This window comes from Charadrius vociferus, unplaced genomic scaffold (assembly GCF_000708025.1).
Source record: "Charadrius vociferus isolate BGI_N301 unplaced genomic scaffold, ASM70802v2 scaffold103, whole genome shotgun sequence".
Classification (NCBI taxonomy): Eukaryota; Metazoa; Chordata; class Aves; order Charadriiformes; family Charadriidae; genus Charadrius; species Charadrius vociferus.
Genome location: NW_009648061.1, coordinates 4,334,567 through 4,357,845, shown reverse-complemented (window position 1 = coordinate 4,357,845; position 23,279 = coordinate 4,334,567). Strand labels below are relative to the sequence as shown.

At 39.5% G+C, this 23,279-nt stretch overlaps 1 protein-coding gene across 1 annotated transcript in view; it reads right to left on the bottom strand.

Annotated features, from left to right (window-relative positions):
• The window catches only part of SEMA5A (sema domain, seven thrombospondin repeats (type 1 and type 1-like), transmembrane domain (TM) and short cytoplasmic domain, (semaphorin) 5A), a 239,068-nt gene extending 222,610 nt beyond the window's left edge, over positions 1-16,458 (bottom strand). Inside the window, exon 1 of the mRNA XM_009883755.1 lies at positions 16,326-16,458. Coding sequence (XP_009882057.1) covers positions 16,326-16,458 — 133 coding nt within the window. The remainder of the gene's footprint in view (positions 1-16,325) is intronic.
• Positions 16,459-23,279: the final 6,821 nt, after the last annotated feature.

Below are 23,279 nucleotides of genomic sequence, written 5' to 3'. Positions count from 1 at the left end.
CCCATGAATAATAAATTCCCTCAGAACAACTTCAGGAAAACAAGCATTACTCCGCGTTGGAAAAAAAAGAGAAGAAAAACAGCATGCCAGAGCCTGTTGCATCTTTTATGATTCACTTCATCTATACTTTTATCTTCACATTTCTAATCACAAGCCTTTTCTAGCTCTTTCACTATATTCTCTCCTCACAGAAATGCATTAAACACACCCTTGCTGGTAAGTCATGGACTCACTGCAGACAAAAGGAAAAAAGGTACCATAGCTCGAGCAGAGAAAGGAAACACATGCAAACACTATTTCCCAGGTTCCAACAAAAAAAGAGAACTCCATCATGACAGTTCAACCAAAGAATGGCTGTACTACTTCTGAAACCAATCACAGTTCACCCCTCCTTATCCGAAAGGGCCTGAGGCTTAGTTTGTCAACAACATAACTTATTTTTCTAGAACCTATTCATGTGTTGCTCAGCATTCATGTACAATGATTCCATGTTTTAAATAATTTTGAGCAATAAGGTTTAAAAAAAAAAAAAAAGAAGTGATGAGAAGAAAGCAGCTATAGTTACAAACATGTAACTGACAATATAAGATACCACATACAGGGTTTTTTCCTTAGATGATCTTCTGAAAACACAGCTGCAAACAGACTTCTAGCTCAGGCATCAGGGCTTGTCCAGTTGTCGTTGCAGTGGAGAGAAACCTATGCTACACCTGAACAAACTACCTTGTGCACCCCTCAGGCTGCAGTGCCGTGAAGCTCCACCACAACTATGGTGGTTCTATTTCTGGTACATAGTGTTTAAACCCATAGAAATGCAAGTTATTCTTTACATATTTGTAAAGTCATTCTTTACATATTTGTACATAATGTACATTATTGTACGTTACTTAATGACTTCAAGTCATTCTTTACGTATTTGTACTTACTTTCGACCAAATTCTCTCTCTATCCTAGCCTACCACTGTTTCAAAACAGGCCAGAACGGGCTTTTCCTGATGAGTATATTCCTGTTGGATGCATTAACCATGAAATCATTAAAAGTGCCATTTCTTTTGAGAAAGACAAGCAAAGACAAGAGAAGCAAATCATAAATCAAAAAACTCATCTAACAAATATAGTAAGCATAGCAAATATTTTTCCATTTCTCTTGCAAAAAAAAGACTCATTCTAGGAGTTAGAAGTAACCCAGCAAAAACTGTATACTAATTATACTCATCTCAAAATCTGAGCATGAACATCTGCCCTGCTACCTGCTATTCTTCATAAGGCCCATGGTAGAAGCTGAACACTTTGAAGACAGCAGCTCAGTGCACAGCAGAGCAGGCCTGCCTGCTACAGGCTGCTTTTCCAAAACGTGTAATTCCAGACATGTGCTGTCTGTACTCAACGGTATGTTGGTGGATCTGCTTCCAGGACCATATACCTTCTTAGCTTTATAATCCTGTCTGCTTAGGCAGGTTGTCTTGGAGAACTGTGTCGCTAAGGTGACCATGTCTTGCCCATACTGCGGAGCTCTTTTCCACAGGAGGTTTGGGCCCAGAGGGAGATGCTGTAGAGCGCCTGTTACTCCTTGCAGGAGTGCCAGACTCCCTGTAGGATGCAAAGCCAGGAGCACTCAATACAGTTACAGCCTCAGGTCAACACTCTGGGCATTCGTTAACCCTTTCTATATGGCTCCTAATGCTGTCCCTTCTTTAGCATGCTTTTCAGAGGGAGAAACAATGATTATTAATGCTTCTTACAATAGTAGAGCTTAACGGTAGTACCAGCATTGAATTTTAGTCCCAGAGTTGAAGTTATGCATAAAGAGCAAGAAGATACCCAAGTAATCTGACCCTTAGATGCCAAGAATATATATACTCCACCGGGATGATTTAGAGGCCAGGAAGGTGCCTTTTCTGTAATTTTTAGCATACCAGCAAGACAAACTACTGCACTGAGAACTTTAGTCAAACTGACAAACAAGAAAAAAGCAACTGTCTAACATTTAACCTCACAGAAACAGACAAATATGTTCCAAAAAATTGAAAAGCCAAGTCAATCCCAGCCCAATGCCCCAGTCAAATTCATGGTCCACCTGTTACTGAGATTAGAACGTAGTTGGCTTATCCACTTTTTCATATATATAGTACAACCATCCAGATGTCAAGGCTAAGGAGGGTTATGGATGTAACAGATCTAACAGTCTTGGCTACCAGAAGGGTCCAATAATCTAAATGGAGCACACCAGAAGCAGACTGGATGCAACATATGCAGAGAAAAGTACTAGTTCAACAACAAAATGATGGCATCAGCTGACACCATTTTATGCTTCTCTGTAAAATGAAAAGATTAGGACAGATAGGTTTTTTACGATATTCAGTATTGCATTCTAATGAAAAAGACGTTGCATGTAGCCCTTACCATACAGAACACATTTATACTGGGGTTGTGTACACCACTGACTTTAGTAATACAGAATTAAGAGTATGTGGCCATCATAACTGGGAAATGAAAGAATATGTATTTATAGTAGCTAATCCCTAATTTTTAATAAAATTGATAATTTAAAATATTTCTTATAAAAAATTACAATATTTTTAATCTAGATAATACACTGAAAAATATAGGCATTCTGGTAATTAGACAGTAAGAAATGTACAGTTTCTAAATTAGGGATCCAGGAAGATGTAAGAAAATAAAACATCATTTCTTCCCACCAAGGAGAAAAATAAAACCAATTGTTTAGGCACGGTTAGCTAATGCAATCCATTCCTCTATAAAAGAAAAGATGGAGTTACGACTTTGCCCAGCATGATTAAATCAGCAACCACAAACTAAAAGATTCCTCTTTTAAGTCTTACCACACTACATTTGGTTCCCCTTTGGAAACATGAAAACGTGTCAGATCTCCATCTGCAGTTCAGAGTTCATCTTTGCTTAGAGGGAGGGGAAAAAAAAAGCCAACAAAACAACAAAAAGACAAAACCAACCACAAAACTACAGCTCCCTTTCAAGAACCAGTATTCTTGGAGGTCTCTTTAGATCACAAACAAGGCAGCTGCCTTCTTTGTACTATCCAACACAATACAGTCCTGAAGCTTGCCTTTCCTCACAAAGAGAACTGCAGAGGCCAAGAAATAAATATGTAGCTCTGGCCTTATCTAGAAGCTCTGCCAGCTCCCCGAGCTCCTCTCCACTTTAAGTCATCTGTAATAAAACAAATCCCAAGACCATAAACCTCTTGACATTTTCCAGAAAGTTCACCACCTGTTTATTGAGCCTTCGTTTTTTAAACATCTATTACAGCTTCAGAACAATTTTGGAGGTAATGAGGCAGGTCTGTAAGTAACTTATTTATTAATAACGGGAAAAACAGAAAATAAAGCCTATTTAAAGTATTTGTATCTTGACTTTAAATGAGTGAAGTTGAACTTCTTCCTTAAGCCTACTGTAAACTTACTTTCTTCTACCCAGCTCCTCACATCTTTCATTGGTTCCCTCATAAGGCACAAAGTCACTGTCTCCACGAGTTGCGCACCACTCTCCCGCCAGGGCAGTCGAAGTCACAGCAATTGCCCTGCCCTGGTTCCCTGACCTGCTTTTACAATCCGCTGTGACCTCCAAAGTCTCAAGGTCTAAAATCCAGCCTGCATTCCTGTTTTCTTTGTCCCGCCAGAGCTTCCCAGCTAGAAGTGCATATTTCTGCATTCTTATGTGTGTGCATATGTCTATTACTGGGATAATTAAAGGGAATTTGGGTTCTGGCTGTCTGCGCCCTCAGGGAAGAGACAGTAACATCTGCTGCAATGACTACTTATTTCTTATTTTTCTGAGCAAGGGTTTTGAATTGTTTATGCTTCATTGTTCAAACACACACGTTGCCTACAAATACAAGAAGGTGTAAGGGAAAAAAGATTGAACCCCCACCTAGATGAAAGCGGTTTCAGTGCTACGAGCACAGTTTTTATATACTCAGAATCACTTGTGAGTTCTACAGAAATTATGCAGTGACAAGGTATAAGCCATGATATACAATTACAGCCCCTTTGAGTTTTCTTTCTCTCATACACAGAAACAGCATGAAACTAGAGCCCCAGTCCATTCCAGAGAAAAAACAATAAAACCTACTTTGCAAAGTTACGCTAGCCAGCTGGAAGAGATCTCATTAACCATACCCTTCCCACTTCTAAGGAAACAAACCCGTGACTCAAACATGGCATACCTGATGTTGTAATATTTTTAAATTATACCGTATCAGTCATTTGAGGATAGCATTGTTTTTCAAAATAATAACTAAGCATGCTTAAAAACAGTTTAAGTTGCCAAGAACTGTGCTTAAAAATTTTCAGTTGCCTGATCTTCCACACCATCTTTTGTACAACAAATGTAAAGTGACTGTCAAGTAAACCAAGAGTTGGAACAGGATTTTCAAATCCTGGTCTGCTTTAAAGCAAAAAGCCTACCAATTTTTAATAATTACACAGAATGGTCAGGGTTGGGAGGGACCTCTGGAGATCATCTAGTCCAACCCCCCGCTATGAACCATGAAAATATCATACCAGCAGACTACCATGAAGAAACAAATAAAAATTAAGGAAAAAGAAGGGAAGAGCAAACACTGAAGAATCTGAATCCAGGGGGCTCAGTTCTGGGGTTTCTCCTTTGATGCATTTAAATGCAATACAGACTCATGTTTGTCTACTTGCAGATTGCATTCAACCATCATTCTTACTCCATTTCATCATTGCATACATCTGCTCTCATTATTTTGTAATGGAACATTCATAAGTATCAGCCTGAATGACATCACCTTGACATAAACTCAAACCCACTGCTGTAAAAACACAGTAGGGATTGCAATCTGCCCTCTCGCTGTTTAGATTCTCCACTCTCAGCTGTGGGAAACTGCTGTCCTCCTCGTAATCATGAAACTTTGTTTTCTTGAAGCTGTCAGAAGCAGATTTAGCAGCCCCACTCTTCTTGAATTGTGTATACACCTGGCTGTACAACAGATAGGAGCTCAGGGGCAGTGGATGCTTAGAGGAAAAAACAAACATAACAAAGGATTTCCAGAGGGGGGCACTTGGGGAATGAAAAGACAGATTTCAGGTATCATGCTTGTAAGGGCAACCAAGAAGTCACCTCTATTGCATTTTACAGCTAGGATGAGTCTTCTGTATATCACTAAATAGCTTAACATGCATTAGAAGAAGGAGCTTAGACAGGAAGCAAAGAGATCTGAGGGATCACTGGAAACTACAAGAAACAATTTACTCTAGCAGGCTACACGTGCTGGAAGGGTTTACAGGTTGTATCACTTCAGCTCAAGATTCTTATGTATAAACACACACGCATATTTGGACAAAGAAGGAGGCATCCAGGCCAGAAACATAACACACATACAAACTGCACAGTTTAAAAAAAAAAAAAACCAACAAAAACAACCCAAAACTACAACAACAAAAAAAACAAGAATATTTTTAAGATTAAAGGTGACCAGAAACCTCTCATCAGATTAGAAGCAGATTAAAGCAGAGATGAAATGATGTTCAGGTAAGGAGGCACAAGAGGATATACAACATAAAAGCATAGACAGTGCAGTGCTAATGAAAGGTGCTGAAGCAAACTTCCAGAGTTGTAAAAAAAAAAATTTCAGGGAATGTTCTGGACCAAGAGCACCATAGTGAGAAAAACAGTATGGCTAAATTCACATGCTTGAAGACACAGGGAAGCCTGAGGGACAGCATACGTATGGAAAGACTATGTTACATAAGATTCAGAGGGCATTGAAGGAAAGACCAGAAAATGATGGGAACACACCGGGGAGAAGTCAAAGGGGGAGAGAAAACCTCAGGGAAACACAAAAATCATTATCCTGCACCAGACTTACGTTCCTTCTGTTTTAATATCCTGTTTGCGTCAACTGCTAGTTCAAGACAGCCCAGAAAAAAAAGGTATAAGCAGCCTGCTGTGGACAGCATTGGTATTATCAATCAAGTCTTAATATTATGTCTCAATCCAGTCTCCAAAAATGAGGAATGGTCTAAAGCTGGAATATATCATTTAAGAGCAGAAAAGACGGAAGACAAAGTACAGAACGCTAATCAACACAAGAAATATGATATAAAAAAATTATAAGAAGGATGTGAGAATTCTAAGGAGAAAGAAAAAAACATCAGTGAATGAAGGAAGATGAACCAAGAGAAACTTTCACTTAATTTACACAGTAAATCACCTTGCAGGTCAGCTGTTCCACACTTCAGGGTAGGAATTCAGTCAGCGGGACAGGCAGAGATGAGCACGCTACTATAATGACTTTTTCTGAGCTGTGAGAACTATGCCGAGAAGTTTAGCTGCGTTTTGACGTGTGGAAATACTACTTGCTGCACCTGCCCTTCCCAATACCGGCGAAAGATTTACTTTGCCCTGTGGAGGTTCTGCCAGTCAAAACCCAGTAACTTCATACCTTAACCAGCACAGAGCCCACATGCTCTTCCCAGTGAGAGCAGCTCCCCCTTCCAGTTACCAGCTCTGGTCCCTTCGCTGGCACTGCCTGCCTTCATGAACGTGACGTAGAGGGACAGACTGACTGCATAACACACCTGACATCCTTAGTCATGCCCTCTCTTCAGATGGGCTTAACCTTTCACTTTTTAACACTTCCATGCTGGCTTTGGCAGCCAGCCACAGAATTAATTTTGAAGGAAATAATGTTGTATGGTTATGGGAAACCAGTATTTCATCTCAACATGGAGTTTTGTAAAGAAACCTGCTCAATTTTTATATATGTATTGTAGGGAACAGAAGCATAAAGCCAAATGCCTATAGACAGTTATAATAATGCCATGTTATTTTGTGGGAAATATCTATGCTTCAATTAGCAAAACCTTGTTTCTAGAACTGACCATCTTGCAATGACACATTCTTATTTACGTTGGCATATGAATGCACTAAACTTCTTCAATTACATTGTTTTAGCATGATACGATTTCTTCATTCTATCAATTCTGCCCAAGACTATAGGTCTTAAAATATTTTCAGGCCTGAAGAGATTTCATGCAAAAAATACAAAGACCAACAAAACAAGTCATATTGTAACACAGAGTACATACAGGGTAAAGCCTGACACTAATGTTTCTAAGAGCTTGGAGCCAGGACTTCAAAGTGGAACACACTCCCCACTCCCTCCACTCCCCCACCACAAAAACAAAAAGATGCCCCCGGGCCAAAAAAAAAGAAAGTGACAAGCAAGAAAAAGATGAGGAAAAACCACAACCCCACAAACAACAGAAAAGCACTACTCTTTGTAGAAATTATTTTTGTTCTGAAGGCCACTGTCAAATTCCAGGTATTTGTCATTATTAACAACTACTTTAGTCAATTTACTGTAGAGCTAGTTGCAAAAAGGTGAGCTTCTAATTCTCAGAAATGGTAGAGAAGAACCACATTTCTTTGTCCAGAAAGCCTTCAGAACAAAACCTGAAGTGAGCACTGTAAGTGGAAAGACAAGCTTATGACAAGTCAAAGCGTGGTCTCACCTGAATGTGACAAATTGCCATGTAACAAGTGAGTGTCTACCATGTTCAGTCACGCAAACAAAATCAGCTGCTATTCAGCGTCCTATAGTCTTGTCAATAGCAAATGATTAGTGCCGCAGAAGGGAGGCAGGAAAGAAAGCATGTGAAAAAAAATCACTTTGAAGAAGCACTGACTGCAGTACGCTACTTTCACCCATTTTGTCAAATACACACAAAGTATCTCTGAAAGTTTATTTAAGAAATTGAGGGGGGGAAGGGAAAAAAATCAACAAATTTTTTTCCTCCTCACCTCCAAGATTCCTGGAAATTGTAGACCTCCAGGCAAGGCCCAAGGGTGGGCCAGGGTTTCCCTAGATCTCTCAGCCAATGCAACAGCCAGCAGAAGGTGACATTCAGAGACAGGCAGTAAGAGCAGCAGGGGCCAGTGAGTGAGCGGAAGACAGGACCCACATATGCTGCAGAGAACCACTGGAACAAGTCTTTCCAGAAATTTGTTCACTACCAAGTATGAAAACAGAGCTGCCCAGGATCAGAAGGACAGCACCTGTGATTATCCCCATCTTTCATGAACTAACAGCCTAGGTTACTTCAGGAGAAGTAAAGGAGAAGAACTGAATTAAGGTCATTTCTTGCAAAACACAGAGCCTGCTGCAGCGAGAGGCCAGGCAGGCTGTACGGGTACCCTCAGCAGCCGCGGAGCTCAGGGAGCCACCTGCTCCTCACCACATCCTGGTGGGCTGTGACGACTGTGCAGCCACCAGCTGCGTGAAGGGCTGGGCACAAGCGGGTGTCACCAAGGCAAGTTGAAAAGGGCTGACTCTCATCTCCTTAGCCGTGCAATGTTAACTAGCCTTAGCTCTTCAGTCAATGCTCGTTAGCTTCGGACGCGTTGCAATGCAGTCCCTGAAGAGGGAGAGCACCGAATTCACACGAACCAACATGGAGATTACGCACAGAGAACTTAAAACTTCAGTAAAACATAATGATGATTTAGATTTAGTGCCAGATGATTTAGAAACAACAGATGGGTGTCATTAATGACTTTTCAAGGGGTAGATCAGTAAAATACTCACAGTGAAAGCTGTCAATAGAAGGGACAGAGTATACCTTAAACTTTTTATGAAAAAAAACAAAATACTATCTAGTGGAAAAAAATAAAGCAGAGAAAAATCAAAGCAATATTGTATCTCTTCTTGTCTTTAAACACACCAAAACTTCTAGAAGATGATAGAACTTCAGCTGCTTAGGAGCTGTATTTCTTGGTTGCTGATCTGTTTCTTTAGCATATTCCAGTTTGGATGTTTTACAAGCTCTCAGTAAAAATGCCCATCTCCATTAAAACTACATCTCTTTTGAAGAAGGAAAAAAAGAACGAAAAAACAGATTTTAATTCCATCTGCCTGCTTTGTACAGCTAGTGGAACATGGCAGGAGCCTCTCACTCATTCTGCTGCTTTCTTAACAACCAGGAAATTTCACATGCTCTGAAATTCCACATTAGGGCAACTGGGAAGAAATCAGCCATGGAAAGGCTCATAGGACATGTCTGTGCAGCTCACTAGCCATTGCAGCCACTGCTGATTTTCAATTACCAGATACCTATTAAAATTATTAACATTCTACAATGGCCCAGCACTTGGCTGGGATGCCAAAAAAACTGAAAATTGATGCTTGCTTTAAAACATGATCCCTCCCACCAAAAAGAAAAGTTAGCCGGTATGCAAGTCCTTTCCTTAGAGAATTCAGTCCCTGCCATACCCTGTTTTTTACGGGAATTCACACCAAAGATACTGGGTGATTCATGGAAATAGTAAGGGGATACTATCCTTCAGTCTTTAAAGCCATAATTTCTAAAATGAACTATAAGCAGTTGAAAGTTGAAATTCCCCAGCAGACGCTTAGTCTCCTATACAAAACTAAAGGCAAACCTGATTGGATAAAAAAAAAAAATATATATATATACAACTTGTGGAGGAATTATTTTCCTCCTTAAGGGAAGCTGGTTCTTGGCAAGGTGATGCAAACGATCTCATAGTCCTATCGTCTAGACAAACCCAAGTTGCAGTATCTGGTAATCAAATGTCTTGACTAATTAATCTTCTTTATTTAAAGAAAAAAATCAACACAAAAACACAAAAGAGGACAGGAGATGGAAAGCAATACCCCCCACCTCAATTCCCCTGCTGAAGCTGGCAGGAGGTCTTTAAAGCGTATTTTTGAAAAACAGTGGAAGAGAAGGAAAACACAGTAAAGAACCTGAGCAGCTTAGTACACTGCTATTAGTTCAAACAGTAGCTTGCAACAAGATTAGGGGAAAGAGAAGAAAGCACAGACAAAAACAAGTTCATACACCCTGTATCTTTCTTCATTCAGCCCACATGTTATTTCCTCTTGGCACGTTATGTGCATGCACTCCATATACAAACCACATGATAAAACGAGCAGAGCAATGTACTGAGTCTATATTACTTAGACAAACATCAAGAGAGGGAATTCTGTGGTGGTTAGACAATAAGGTTAAGAAAATATATTTCTTAGGATTCCCAAACCAAGGAATCAAAAAATAACTATGCTATTTTCCTTTCCTGGTTAACCTCACGTAAAAATGAAGGGTTTATGTTCATTTCTTCTATGGATTGAGACATACTATTTTTGAGCATGTTTACTCAACAGATAACTTCTTGACAGCACAGCATGTATTTAAAATATCACTAAATAGAGCTTCTAAAATTATGTCAACTGATGCTTTTTTGTTGAGACAGCACAACCTTAAATTCCGATTACTTTATGGGAGCATAAAAGAATTAGATTTGCCCCAGAGCAGATGATCTCAGCTATACCCTGAACACCAATTCAGTCAAGTACACAACTGCAGTTTATTTATGATAGAAAAGCCTAAGAAATTCGACTTTATGCAGGACAGTCAATACTTATAACTTCATACCTGAAATTGGAGTTGGGTCAATTTTTTTTTCAGCTTACTCTCACACACGGCTAAGCAGTTGGGACGGCCTCTCCAGATCTACCTCGTGGTCTGCCTATAGCACGAGTTTTCAGCTGAGTGTGTGAGTTTTGACAGGTCTGACAGTTTCAAAGTTCAGCAAATGTGGGGGGGAAACAAGGTGCCACTGTAACTACTTTTACACTTTTTTTTTTTTAAATTAGAAATAAAATATCAGCTCCATCTACCACAGAGGTTCTGTAGAGCAAGTGGCTAAGTGCTTTGAAACTTATGGAAATATTTAGACAAACGTTACACTCCTCAACTGATTTGCTTTGGTTTATGCATAAGAATAGTTCAACTTTTATACAGCAGTTGTTGTTTCTCATAGGCATCTTATTTTTCTAAACACTGTTTGCCTATGATTTACTGTTCCTACCCAGAGGAAATTTGGTTTCCACAGCCTTGTATAACTATTTAGGTTAAACACATCCCTTTACTATATTAAGAGAGTGTGTTTTCCAAGAAGTTAACCATTAGTAAACCCTAACAAACTTCACAGAGCTAACATTTCATATCCACATGCATATGAAAGCATATCTAGATAAAATTTAACAAAAATGAAAATTTTAAGGCTCTATCTTTAATGACCAGCTTATTTCAGCCCTTTTTACTTCTTAACTCTTATATTATTTCAAGCATAAATATATTTACACATTGTATACGTACAGGAACATATGTGAAGACCGATAATCTCACACTAGGAGTCTCTGTGTATCCATTCTGTCACCTGCACCTTGCTTCCTTGCACCCAATTCTATAAGTTGCACACGATTTATAACCTCAACTCTAATGCCTCTATTGGACTAATGCTAGGATACCTGATGAATCCTCAGTATGTATATCTACATATGCAGACAGGTGGGGTATGGCTGGAGAGCAGCCCTGAGGAGAAGGACCTGGGGGTGCTGATTGACCAGAAGCTCAGCATGAGCCAGCAATGTGTGATTGCAGCCCTGAAGGCCAACCGGATCCTGGGCTGCATCAGAAGTGCGGCCAGCAGGTCAAGGGAGGTGATTCTGCCCCTCTACTCCACTCTCATGAGACCCCACCTGCAGTACTGCATCCAGCTCTGGAGTCCCCAACATAAGAATTCCAGTACCTAAAGGGGGCCTACAGGAGAGCTCGGGAAGGACTTTTTACTAGGGCATATAGTGACAGGACGAGGGGGAATGGCTTTAAACTGGAAGAGGGCAAGTTTAGATTAAACATTAGGAAGAGGTTTTTCACTTTGAGGGTGGTAAGGCACTGGAACAGGTTGCCCAGAGAGGTTGTTGAGGCCCCATCCCTGGAGGTGTTCAAGGCCAGGCTGGATGTGGCCTTGGGCAACCTGGTCTAGTCGGAGGTGTTCCTGCCCATGACAGGGAGGTTGGAACTCGATGATCTTTAAGGTCCTTTCCAACCTAAACCATTCTATGATTCTATGATTATTTTTTTAAAAAACTTTTTTTTTTTTTTTAAAAAGCCTGAATTTCAACAGACTAGCACATCTTTGTACATCTGGAGGCAGACTCCTTCTTGGACAGAAAGGAACTTAAAAGAAGGACTATGCATCATCACAGTTAGTCTCACCACATAAAACACTGAACTGCACACTCCTGGGCTGATCCTGTCAATCCATCCCATACTTAGAAGTCTGCTTTTATATAAATCTGATCTCTGTGATAGTTCCTACCAACTTTAAATAATGAGAAAAGGAAATTTCCAGCTTCCAAGGAAGACAGCAAGTGCCTCATTCTAGTCTAGGGAAGACCAATGACAACAGATTTTAGAGCTGAAACGTTTACAGATCTACAGCTGACTTTCTTATTTATTATAGTTTCTGGGAGAAAGAAAAGGTGCATTACGTATTCTTGAATTAATTATGCAGATAAATAAATTACAATGTGATTATTACTACTGTGTATGAGAGACATAAAATGAAAAGAGATTTTTAGATCATGTCAAAAATCCTTTGAAAGTGCATGCATCTCCTCTGCTTCTCTAACTTCTCTTTCCTCTTCCACTGGCAAACAAAGTACTTGAGTAAAGGTTCTCAACTGCTGGGTGATATTCTTGCCATTTGATATCAGGAGATAAATCACGGTCTTTCAGCTAAAACTATTTAGCTGGGAAAATCAGTGATAGAAATAGTATATGCTTCTCTACAAAAGGCAGCTTGACAGAATCATCACCTAAGTGAGCAGTTTTTGATGGGCAGTGGGAAAGAAAGCAAGCTGTTTCAGGAGATACACTCCCTTTCCATATTTCACCTTGACAACTCCTGGGGACTACTTTTTCTCTTTATTATTTTTTTGCAGCTGTTCATCCATACACTACACCAGACTCTCACTCCGTTGGTTTTATTTAATAGTTTATACTCCATCTACCATGACTCTCAAAGGAAGACAAATCAAATAAGTACATTGCTATTTTGGCATACCAGAAACTACAAAAAAAAAGGCTTTAGTCAGTTATAAATAAAACAAAAGAGCTGATATCTCTGTAAAGTTAGTACTGAGCTTACAAGCTTTAAAGTACCTGCCACTCAATACCACTCAGCCTCAGTTGATGTTCCGCATTCCACACAGCACTTAGCTCTGGTGGATCTAACATTATTAGAAGATGACTTCACGGAATAGGGTATTAGTGCAGCATTCACATAAAATGTTTCGTAGCTGTTAAGAATTGATTTCAGGACTCTGTGTTGGTCTAGCAGCACTAATAATGTCAATAGATACAGAGGGCATTTTCCTATAGGCATCCATGAAGTCAGTAAAGGCCACAGGAAGAATGCAGAAATCACGAAGAGGGATCATTAAATCCTACCTACTCCTACTGCAGGACTCAATCACTGAGTAGCTCTTCTCACACACATCCCTTTCTTTATACTTTGATACCCCAAGTAGTCCATTCCTAACATACCATTTCAAAGACAACCCTCTCGGTCATCTTTTCCTTCGGTCTCATATCTTTTGTTTCCCCTTAACTAGCAGTCCTCCAACTACAAGTCAACTGCTGTGTGCCCACACCAGTTATGTTACCTAGCTATCAAATACTGCATACTGCATTGCAAGTATGTTTCTACACTTACTTGCTAAGATTTACTGATGATTTCCAACAGAGTATTGCAGTGAGCATGAACTACAGCTTGTCAGAATATTTTTAAGTGAAGGAAAACTTTTTCAAGATATGTCAGTTCATAAAAGCTAAGGTGTGTCATGGGTATGCACTGATTAATGATATTTTTACCACAAAGGTCAAGAGGGAGTCTGGCATTGAAAAATCTCACTAAATCTCATATTAACAATCTGACCGTGAATGCTTCTATGTAATTGTATTTCCCCACATATATTTACAGCAAAAAGGAATTGGTTTTGCTCAGTAAACTCTAACTGTGACATTATCTTTGGCTACATCAAAAGATGCAACTGAAAAAAGATGACAGAGGAAGTCTTTGTCCCCCAAAAGCCTTAGCATAGTAACTTAGAACTGGAAGGACATCACTAGAAATTAAATATGACAGAGAACAATAATAGTCTAAAAGGCAGGATCAGGATAAATTCAAGCTACTCTCCTAAATGTTGGTTGAATCAAATGAATAAACCAACACATTTTTAATCAACTTTTATCATGTGGGTCTGGTGATGAGTCTTAATTATTTGCTTTTACAGTTGCATAAACTTCAAAAAAAGAGGAAATGCAGCAATCCCTTAGTTTGTGAAACTAGACAGTTAATTTTAACTAATTTACAACATCGTGCATGCGCGTTATGACAAAGATAACATTTTTTAACTAAATTATACACACAACATGAATGCTAAGAAAACCAGATATTTTATCAGAATAAACCATACTATTTAGTCCATCAATAAATGACAGATAAAGGTCTGTCCTTCACAACAGACTGATGGTTTGCAGTTCCTAGGTACAGCATGTAACCACTTTAGTTCATTCTCCGATATATAGGAGAAAGGGACAGCTGGCACCATTACTCTTATTAAACCATTAAAATGCCAGAACAAAAATACTTTCTGTAGAAAACACAACATTATTTGCTGTAACTTTATAAAAAGAATGGAAAAAAAATATTTTTTCAATTAAAATTCAATAAATCCTAATTCATTGGAACAAAAAAATTACACGTGCTTTCTTAGAAAAACAGGAGGAATGCGATATGCAATATAATACAACTTAATCCCTGCATCCTCATAGCTACAAACTATTTGGAACACGTTCTAAGTTGCAACATTAATGGAAAAATCTCAATTCAAATAAATAAAAAAAAATTAGATAAGTTATTAAATGCCTCAGGTTTTTACAGACAATAGCCTCCAAGTGTTCTTCATTTTGTTCCAACTGTTCCTCAGCGGTCCATCCCAATACTCAAGATGACAACCACATGTATGAAGCGACTGGCTTGGTGAAGCAAGGAACTTATGGTGGAGCTCCAATGCAAAAAGGCCATATGTATGAGGTGTAAGCAGGGACAAAGTGACCAACGAGGAATTTAGAAACACCCCATGGGCATGTAAGGCCTGTGTCAGGTTAAACAAAGTTCAATGAGAGTTAAGACTTGCACGGAACATCAAGGGCAACAACAGCAGCTTCTACTGCTATAATAGTAATGAAAAGTTGAACAGGGAAAACATAAGCCTGTTGCTGAATTAGGCAGGTGATCTACTGCCAGTAGACACAGATGATGCTGAGGGATTCAATAGCTCCCTTGTTTCAGTCTCCACCAAGTCTCAAAGGCATTTGGTGTGTAGCGAAAGGGTTTAAGAAATACCAGCAGTAGAGGCAGCCTGAGTCAGACATGACTTGCAAGATCTCAACCTATATGAAACCATAGGATCAGACAAGCTGCATCCACAGACATAGAGATAATTGGCCACTCTTCATCTCTGAGAAGCCACAGAGATGAAGGAAGGTCCTCAGTAACTGCAGGAAAACAAATGTGGGAATTATGGGCCAGTCAATTTCACTGAAGTTCCTGGGAAAGTTACGGAGTTAGTCCTCTTGGCATGCACTTTTCTGGACATACAGAGGAGGTGACTGAGAACAGTCAGCAGGGATTTGCCAAGGGTAAATCATTCCTGACCAACCCAATGCCTTCTGTAATAAAATGACGAGTTTTAATGATGAGGCGAGAGCAGGGGATGAGAGCAGGATTTATCTCAAGGCTTTCAACACTGTCTCACTGCAAGTTAGGATGTTATAGTCTGCCTCTTCAGGTTGACAGCCAGATGGGTAAGAAGCTGGTTGGATGATGAAGCCCAGAGTGTAAATGTTTAATGGACCTTACTCCACCATGATGTTAGTAACAAGTTGAATATGAGGGTTGATCCTGGGACCTGTCTTGTTTAACACCTTAATCAACGACCAACGGGAGGCAACAGAATGCAGTCTGTAAAGTTTGCAGGTAATACCAAATTCAGAGAAACAGTTGATAAGCTTGAGGGCAGGCCTGCCGTCCAGAGGGACCTAGATGGGAAGAACAGGCCAAGAGCAACCTCATGAAATTAAGTGTACACATGCAGAGCCCTGTACCTGGAAAGGAACAACCCCATGCAACAGTACAGGCTGGTTTTGACAACAGAGGAAAATGAGTCACCCACCTTTAAATAATACATTCAGCACTGAATCATGAACAAATTTGCAAGCCTAGTTATATTTACCTTGTATGGAATACAGTCCAGGTTACTGTATAACAGCACTGAATGCACTTTTTGTTTTCATACCATTATACATTCAAAACAAGTTTCCATGAAGATATTACACAATCCCTAGCCTACTTCTGAAAGTTTTTTTGTGGTTACACCTTACCTTTGTATGCGATAATCGGGTGCTCAGCTCTGTGGCAGTGGGTATCTTCTGTTGTCGTTGGCTCCAATATTCCCAGTACCCCAAGTCCTGCCAACAGCAGTGTGAGAAGGCAGCTTTGTTTCATGGCAGTCATGCTGTCCTCCACAGCAGTCACTTCTTTTAACTGGCTACTCTTCTTGCACTCATGTGGGAAAAGCACCTGGAGAATTCAAAGAAATTCACTCAAGCACAAGAGCAAACTACCAAAAGAAATAGACAATTCTTGATATTTAAAACAAAAAAAACATTGCTTTCTGCCTGTATAGTATTTGACTCCTCAAAATTATGCTATCAGCTGCTCCTCTAGTTACTTCATGAACTTATCACCAGTTGCACAATTTAGGAATATTAATTTCTATTATCACCCAGCAGGATTCAAAAGCTGTTATTCATTCCTCCCTTCTTCTACTTTAAAGTTTCATTTTGTAATCTGTGTGGGGAAAATAATGTTCTGCAACATATTTTTTTTTTTAATATACAGCAAATTTATCTAAATCTATGTTCTACGTCACTTGGATCCACTGCCCCTCACTCTGCTTTCCTCACAAAGGAAAAAGTGCTTTGATTCCTTGCGAGTACAAGGTAGGAAAGAATTGCTCCTTCACATTACTGACTGCTTTGACAAAACAACAGCGCTAGGGCATGTATTTTTTGCCTATCCATAGAGGATGTATAGCACAGCACAGAAAGTGGTAGGACAAGGTGCACCTCAATGCTTTGACAGTGTATTTTTGCTTTGCAGGAGGAAGGATCACTGGTTCTCACACTGGCTTAATCCCTGCCTGTTTGCCAAGACTGATGACAAGATTGCGTATTGCAGATTCTAATGCTGAAGACCCCTTTCTACTGTAATCAACAATGTGATGCTTTTCATTCAGTACCAGAATAAAGTTGAAGTTTCAACTCCCTGATTTTTTGAAACATTCAATAATGAGGCACTTACTTTGCAAATAACAGAATATTCACAGTGTCAATACCATTTAGCTCCAACCCAATTCCTTTAGCTTTATCATAACAAACATTCCAAGCAGTAACAACCTAATGCTGCAACCCAAAAAACTAGCAGCTTTACTGAGTCCCACAAGCTTGCTTGCTGATAGCACACAGTTATGAGACATCACAGCCTTTCGGGGGGGAAGACTGGATATTTGAGACAACTCCATAATAGCAAAAATGTCATTCTGCTAATTAATAGAGCAATTCAGGAAAAAATAATGAGCAATATTGACTTCTAACACATTTGATCTCACCAAACTGTAGTGTGCTGTTCAATAAGGTGGAAACTTTCTATTTGTGTAAAATGAACATCCTAAACACATGAAGCAAAGGGCTGTTAATTAAAAGATACTCGACAGTGAGACCAGCGTGTTTTAAAAGCTACATTCCAAAAGCAGAGTGGGTAGTAAACATTGCTCCCTAACATTACTGTAGCACCAGCCGTCATAAGATAAACTGCTCTTCTCTTACCACTTTATTTTGCTGCCTTTAGAAGCCTTCTAGCTAAGACCTGGACACATCTAATCCTCATTAATTTAATCTAAAATAAATAGATCAAAGACATAATACATCTGAGCGGTACATAAATTTAATAGTCAATTTTAGCTTCTCTGCTAAATCCTCTAATATTTTAGAAAAAAAAGGAGGGAAGCTTCTAGGCAGTTAAATTCATATTCATACCTTTCTAAGTAGTCTATCTTATGATGTCATGTTTCAGTATGAATCTGTCCCTATAAATTGCTTGTGGCTCACAACAGGCAGTATCTGCTCATAGAAATTCTGTGCACTCACGTATATAGGGGCATAAAGCGCCTGTTCCAATGTTTTGATAGTTCATTTTCTGCAAGGGTGGCATTTCGAGCATTGTGCACTATTCTTACCCAAATTCAACCAGTTTACATGTGTTATATCATCGCTAATGGATATTACTAGCTTACAAGTACATTACTAACAGCTAGTTCTAATTCAGGTTTCTGTAAGATTATGTATGTGTATTTAGGAAGCAAAATGAAGCACAGATACCACATCACAGACTCCCAAAAGCTGTTTGTCTTGCACACAGTACAGCACCTAGAAATATGGTATTTTCATGTTAAAGAAACACAAACTTTATTTCTTTTAATTTTTAAAGTCTCAGAAATACCCATAAATGTGTGAATATAATGGACAGAAATTAAACAAGAATAAAATGAAACATTTGTACTGGAAGCTCAGCATTCTTTGTCTCCCTGGCTGTAAATGAAGCTCCATGGCCTTTGCCTAACCAGGCTCCTATATCTTAGCCAAGTTTCAAAAAGCAGCTCTACCCAGGACACAACAAAAAGAGAATCCTGTTTCTTCAGAAAGAAAGAAAAGGACCAGTACTCTTCATCCAGATACTAAATCTGTATATATTTATGGATGCCGTGGTTTCCATTACAAAAAGGATACTGACTTTCATGGGACTAATCCAGGTATTAATAAGGACTAAGATATAAATGTTGACAGGTCTGATGTCTTGTACCCTGAAGGCATCAAGAGGACTTCTCCCCACCTATCCTTTGTGTGCAGAACTCAGTAACAGGAGCAAAGATTCCTTCACTACAAGATTCCTTCAGTACAATACCTTTCCTCAGCCTCTAAATCCAAACAGCATCCTCCGGAAAGAGAGGTTACTTACATGCTATAGTTGGTCTCTGACATAGTTGTTTACATGTATAGTCATGCTGTTAGAGAATTTTGGGGCCAAAGAAATTTTCCTACCTAGCTGAACTCCTCCTCTCGCTGCATGCATCTCACATGGTAAAAATGGAGGCGCGAAACTCCTTTCTTTTAATCAGAATATCCAAAGACAAGGTTAGACTTTGAAGGAGAGACAAGGAAGGATGTGAATGCACTTCCGATAATATATCGCAGAGAAAACCAGTAACATTTAAAGTTTCTCTCTACCATGACCTCTACCTGTTTAAATGTATTATGCTATTTTATTAATTTAAGTGTATTAATTATTTTGGATGTATTAATTTAAATGTACTAAATACATTGTGAGGAACTGCAAGTAGAAGCTTACTTGCAACTACTCAGAGAGTCTTCAGAGACCCTAATCAGACAAGAAAACGGTAAATCAATACAGCAGATAGAAACCTCAACACAAGCTCCCACATGAGAAAAGGACAAGCTTTAAGTCAGCTGAACAACTGGGAGGAACAGGAACTCACTACCCACTTCATTACACTATGGTATGCACAGAAGAAGAAAAAGGAGTTGGGAGACTGCACCTAATACACTGCTAGAGTGAAGGGGGGAAAAAAACCAACCAACCAAAAAAAAACACTAAAAACCCAACCATCAGCTACCCAAGAACCAAAATCCACACACCCCCAACCACGCAAAAAAAAAAACTCAAACCCACCAAAAACACCACAACAAACAAAACACACACCTTCAGCATGTTCCCACAGCATGAACAGACACCTTAAAAAAGCCTTCAAAACCAAATCCTTTTCTACAGAATTTGCAGGGCTTCGATTGCGCCCTCCTGCACATCCTTCAGTAAGGACCACTGCACCAGTTCCATCTCTGCCTGAGACAGCGGCTGTAAGAGCGCGCCTGTGGAGGCAGCACCCGCCCTCCGTACACACACAGCTCTGAAACACTGCAACGGAGGAGTCAGAAGTCCTAAAGCAGGCAAAGGAGTCTTTCCTGAAATAAGCCCCTCTCCTTAAAGTGCAACTATTGTGCCAAGAAGTGATAGTTAGCCTGGAGCATAAGGCACAAAAGCCAAGAGAACCCTAAACATGAAAAGTTTAGGCTACTTTCCTTGATTTCTGTATAATCTCCATATGCAAATCTCTCTCAACAATGAAATATAATGGTCAAGACAAAACTCTTCAAAACATATCCATAATAGTGACACTGATCATCTTTTAACTATTGCTATACATTTGGGAACCACACGTTGACCTATATTATTTGTATAGTTTTTCTAGCACAGATCTTTATTCAGACAAATTGTATTTTACGAGTAAAACAATCTGAGGGTGCAAAAAGAAAAGCACAAATATAAAATGCAATATATTTTATTTCTATATGTAAAGGGTCTTGTGCACTCATTCTCTCCCTCATTCACTTTTTTTGGATCTAGCTTGCCTAGAAGAAATGTAAAGATGAATAAGGCCCATTAGGTAAAAGGTTTTTTGGGGGGGGTTGGGGGGGGAGGGGGGGTTGTTTTTGTTTTTCCAAACATAGTATTTCGTTTCTCCATCAACAGTATTTGAAGAGCGGGGGAAAAAAGACTAAAGAGAGAAAGTGTGAACAGCTAAGCATGCAAGGCATGTAACTGCTACTGCTCGGTCAAAGCAGATTCATTTAGAGACTATTCGCTCCAGGCACTGAAGTCCTATGTTTGAAATGAAATAATCAGGATGTCAATACTTCTAGATCGGTTAAACTACACCATGTTGGAAGTACAATTTACCTCTGAATTATAAACTGCATTTTCTTTTGTTTGATTAAAATAAGCTGCTGTATAAAAAAAAAAAAAAAAAAAAAAAAGAGTTGCCCCACTAACTGCAGCTGTCCACCAACAAAGATGCTTTCAAATAATTATCTTTGCTGATTCTGTAAGTGTCAGTTTAACTGCAATTTCAGTAAATGGTGAAGTGAACAAACAGCAGAGTTCGGCATGGTTAAAAGATGCCCGTTTCAGGACTGGTTCTGGGTACGTGCATCCACAAGCAGGTCTGGGGTTTCTTTACATGCACACCAGTGTCTACTCTCACAGATGCTGCTCATGTAATTTGCTGTGGGAGACTCATTCCACTTCCCCCGGGCGCTTCTCTCCACCTCCTGGTTTGCAAAACAGTAAAAGTTTGATAAAAAATTTCTCATGCTAACTAACTACTCTGGATAACACACACCTTTGTGCACAAACATGAACCTGAAAAAAGTATTTGTGTAATGAAACAGGCTATACATCATACGGGTTCATTAGAACACAATTATGAGTCCAAAGAAAAATGTTGTCCCGTATTGCTACTGTACACACTTCAAAATAGTTACTAATAATTATTTCATCTTTGGTCATGTCAATTTTATTAAAAATACATAGTTTGTCTACTGTACTGCTAGTGGCACCTTTTTACAATTTATTAACAGAATAGAAAATTTGCTTTCTGCTGCAAGTGATGAGCAGACAGGGTGAACTGTTGTTTCCTCTTTAGCAAAAAAAAGCCCACACTGTTGTGTATTGCTAATAAGCATACGGACAAAGCAGGAAAAAGGGTATGAGCAGTCATCTAGGAGAAAGGAATATGTAAAAAAGTCGCTGTCATCACACCTACCAAAAAATCTAGCTAAATTCTCAGGCAATGCGTACACTCTCAATTCCCAGTCCAGGCAACACCATCGGAGCCCAGAAGGAAAAAGGGCTGGAGGCAGGGGGTGCATCAAGAGGGCTGTGTCAGTCTAAAATAACAGTGCTCCTCTCTCCTCCAGTGAAAAACGTGAATGTTGCGTGTCAAAGACCTTCATATTTCACTTTTTTCACAAATGAGCTGTGGTTTGTTTTTTCAGTCATCCTTCTAATAATACATAGACGCAAGGTGAATAAATATGAAAACTCATTTAAATCTTGTTTGCAAAAAAACCCCAACCAGTTGTTTTTACAATAGTGATTAATCTGTACCCCTATCAAATGCACAAATAAAAGCTATACCTCTTTATAATATAATTACTTTGAAATACATTCCTTACTCACAACAGCTTTAGAAAAACAGTTTGTATATCACTCAGATTAGAGCAAGAGCTCAAAAATCACCTCATTAAACGTCAAGATGAGACTGGAGGCTATAGAACTTCTTCAGCGAAAGAATCCAGCCATACGCTACCGTGTCTCATCCCTGGAGCCAACAATGCAGACTGTTTGCTATGCAGCAGAGTAGCATATTCTAATTTGTATTCTCATAAAGTGAGAGTCAGCTTCAATTAACAAACTGATTACCGAGTTCCTTTAACTTTTTTTTAATATTGCCATTCATTTCTGCAGTGGCATGAATTTTAAGATCTGCAAGAGGCAGCCACCCATCAGCTGTCATTGACTAATGCAGTCAAAAATCAATCCTTAAATTCATAGTGACATTCTGCCAAAAGTCTGCTAATATCTGTGGCTGATGGTGACAACTCATAAAAGAAGAATCTGTCATCAAAGCTAGTTCTCCAGCGCTGCTCAAAGAGCTGCAATACTTGTGATTTCCTCAAAGGAAGCACTGCTTCAAGAACAGTGGCCTGAGTGAAGCACGAAGTCTGTAGTAACGCCTCAGATCTCATTTACCATGTTGTGGCCATGTCTGCCTCATCCGTGGGGCACAGCGCCAGTGGACCACAGCTTCCTTGAGCAAGCACCAGCCAACCCAGCAGGTCCACACAGCAGAGCACCACAAGCAGCTTAGAGGTAAGAATAAAGGTAGTCAGATCAGCACAGCCTAGGCCCAAGTTCCAGTAAAATCTCAGCTCCCTCTTTTTTTTTTTTTTTTTCTCTCCAAATCCCCTTTTCTCTTAACTATTTCTTAGAGGCTCACCCTTTTTGGTATTCTCCCAAGCCTCGGGTTCCCATGTCTAATTTCCTTCCCCTCACAGCTGGTCTCCTGGTCCAGTCACCCAGAGCACCTTCCCCCCTGCATTGCTTGGGACATCCACTGTCATCTTCGGTCCAGTCATCAGAAGTCAGTCTGAGGTGGCGGAAGGAGCAACTCTCCATCTCAGACAGACCATAAAGCCAGCATAGTTTTTCCTTTACAAAATAACTTTAATGGAAAACCAAAATGTTAATCATTGTTTGCAAATAAAAGTGGAGAAGGTTGGAAGGACAATCAGAGGAAGTATAACAGCCAAAGGGAAGGCATGAAGTGAGAGAAAATGAGCCAGGAGAGGGCAGAAGTG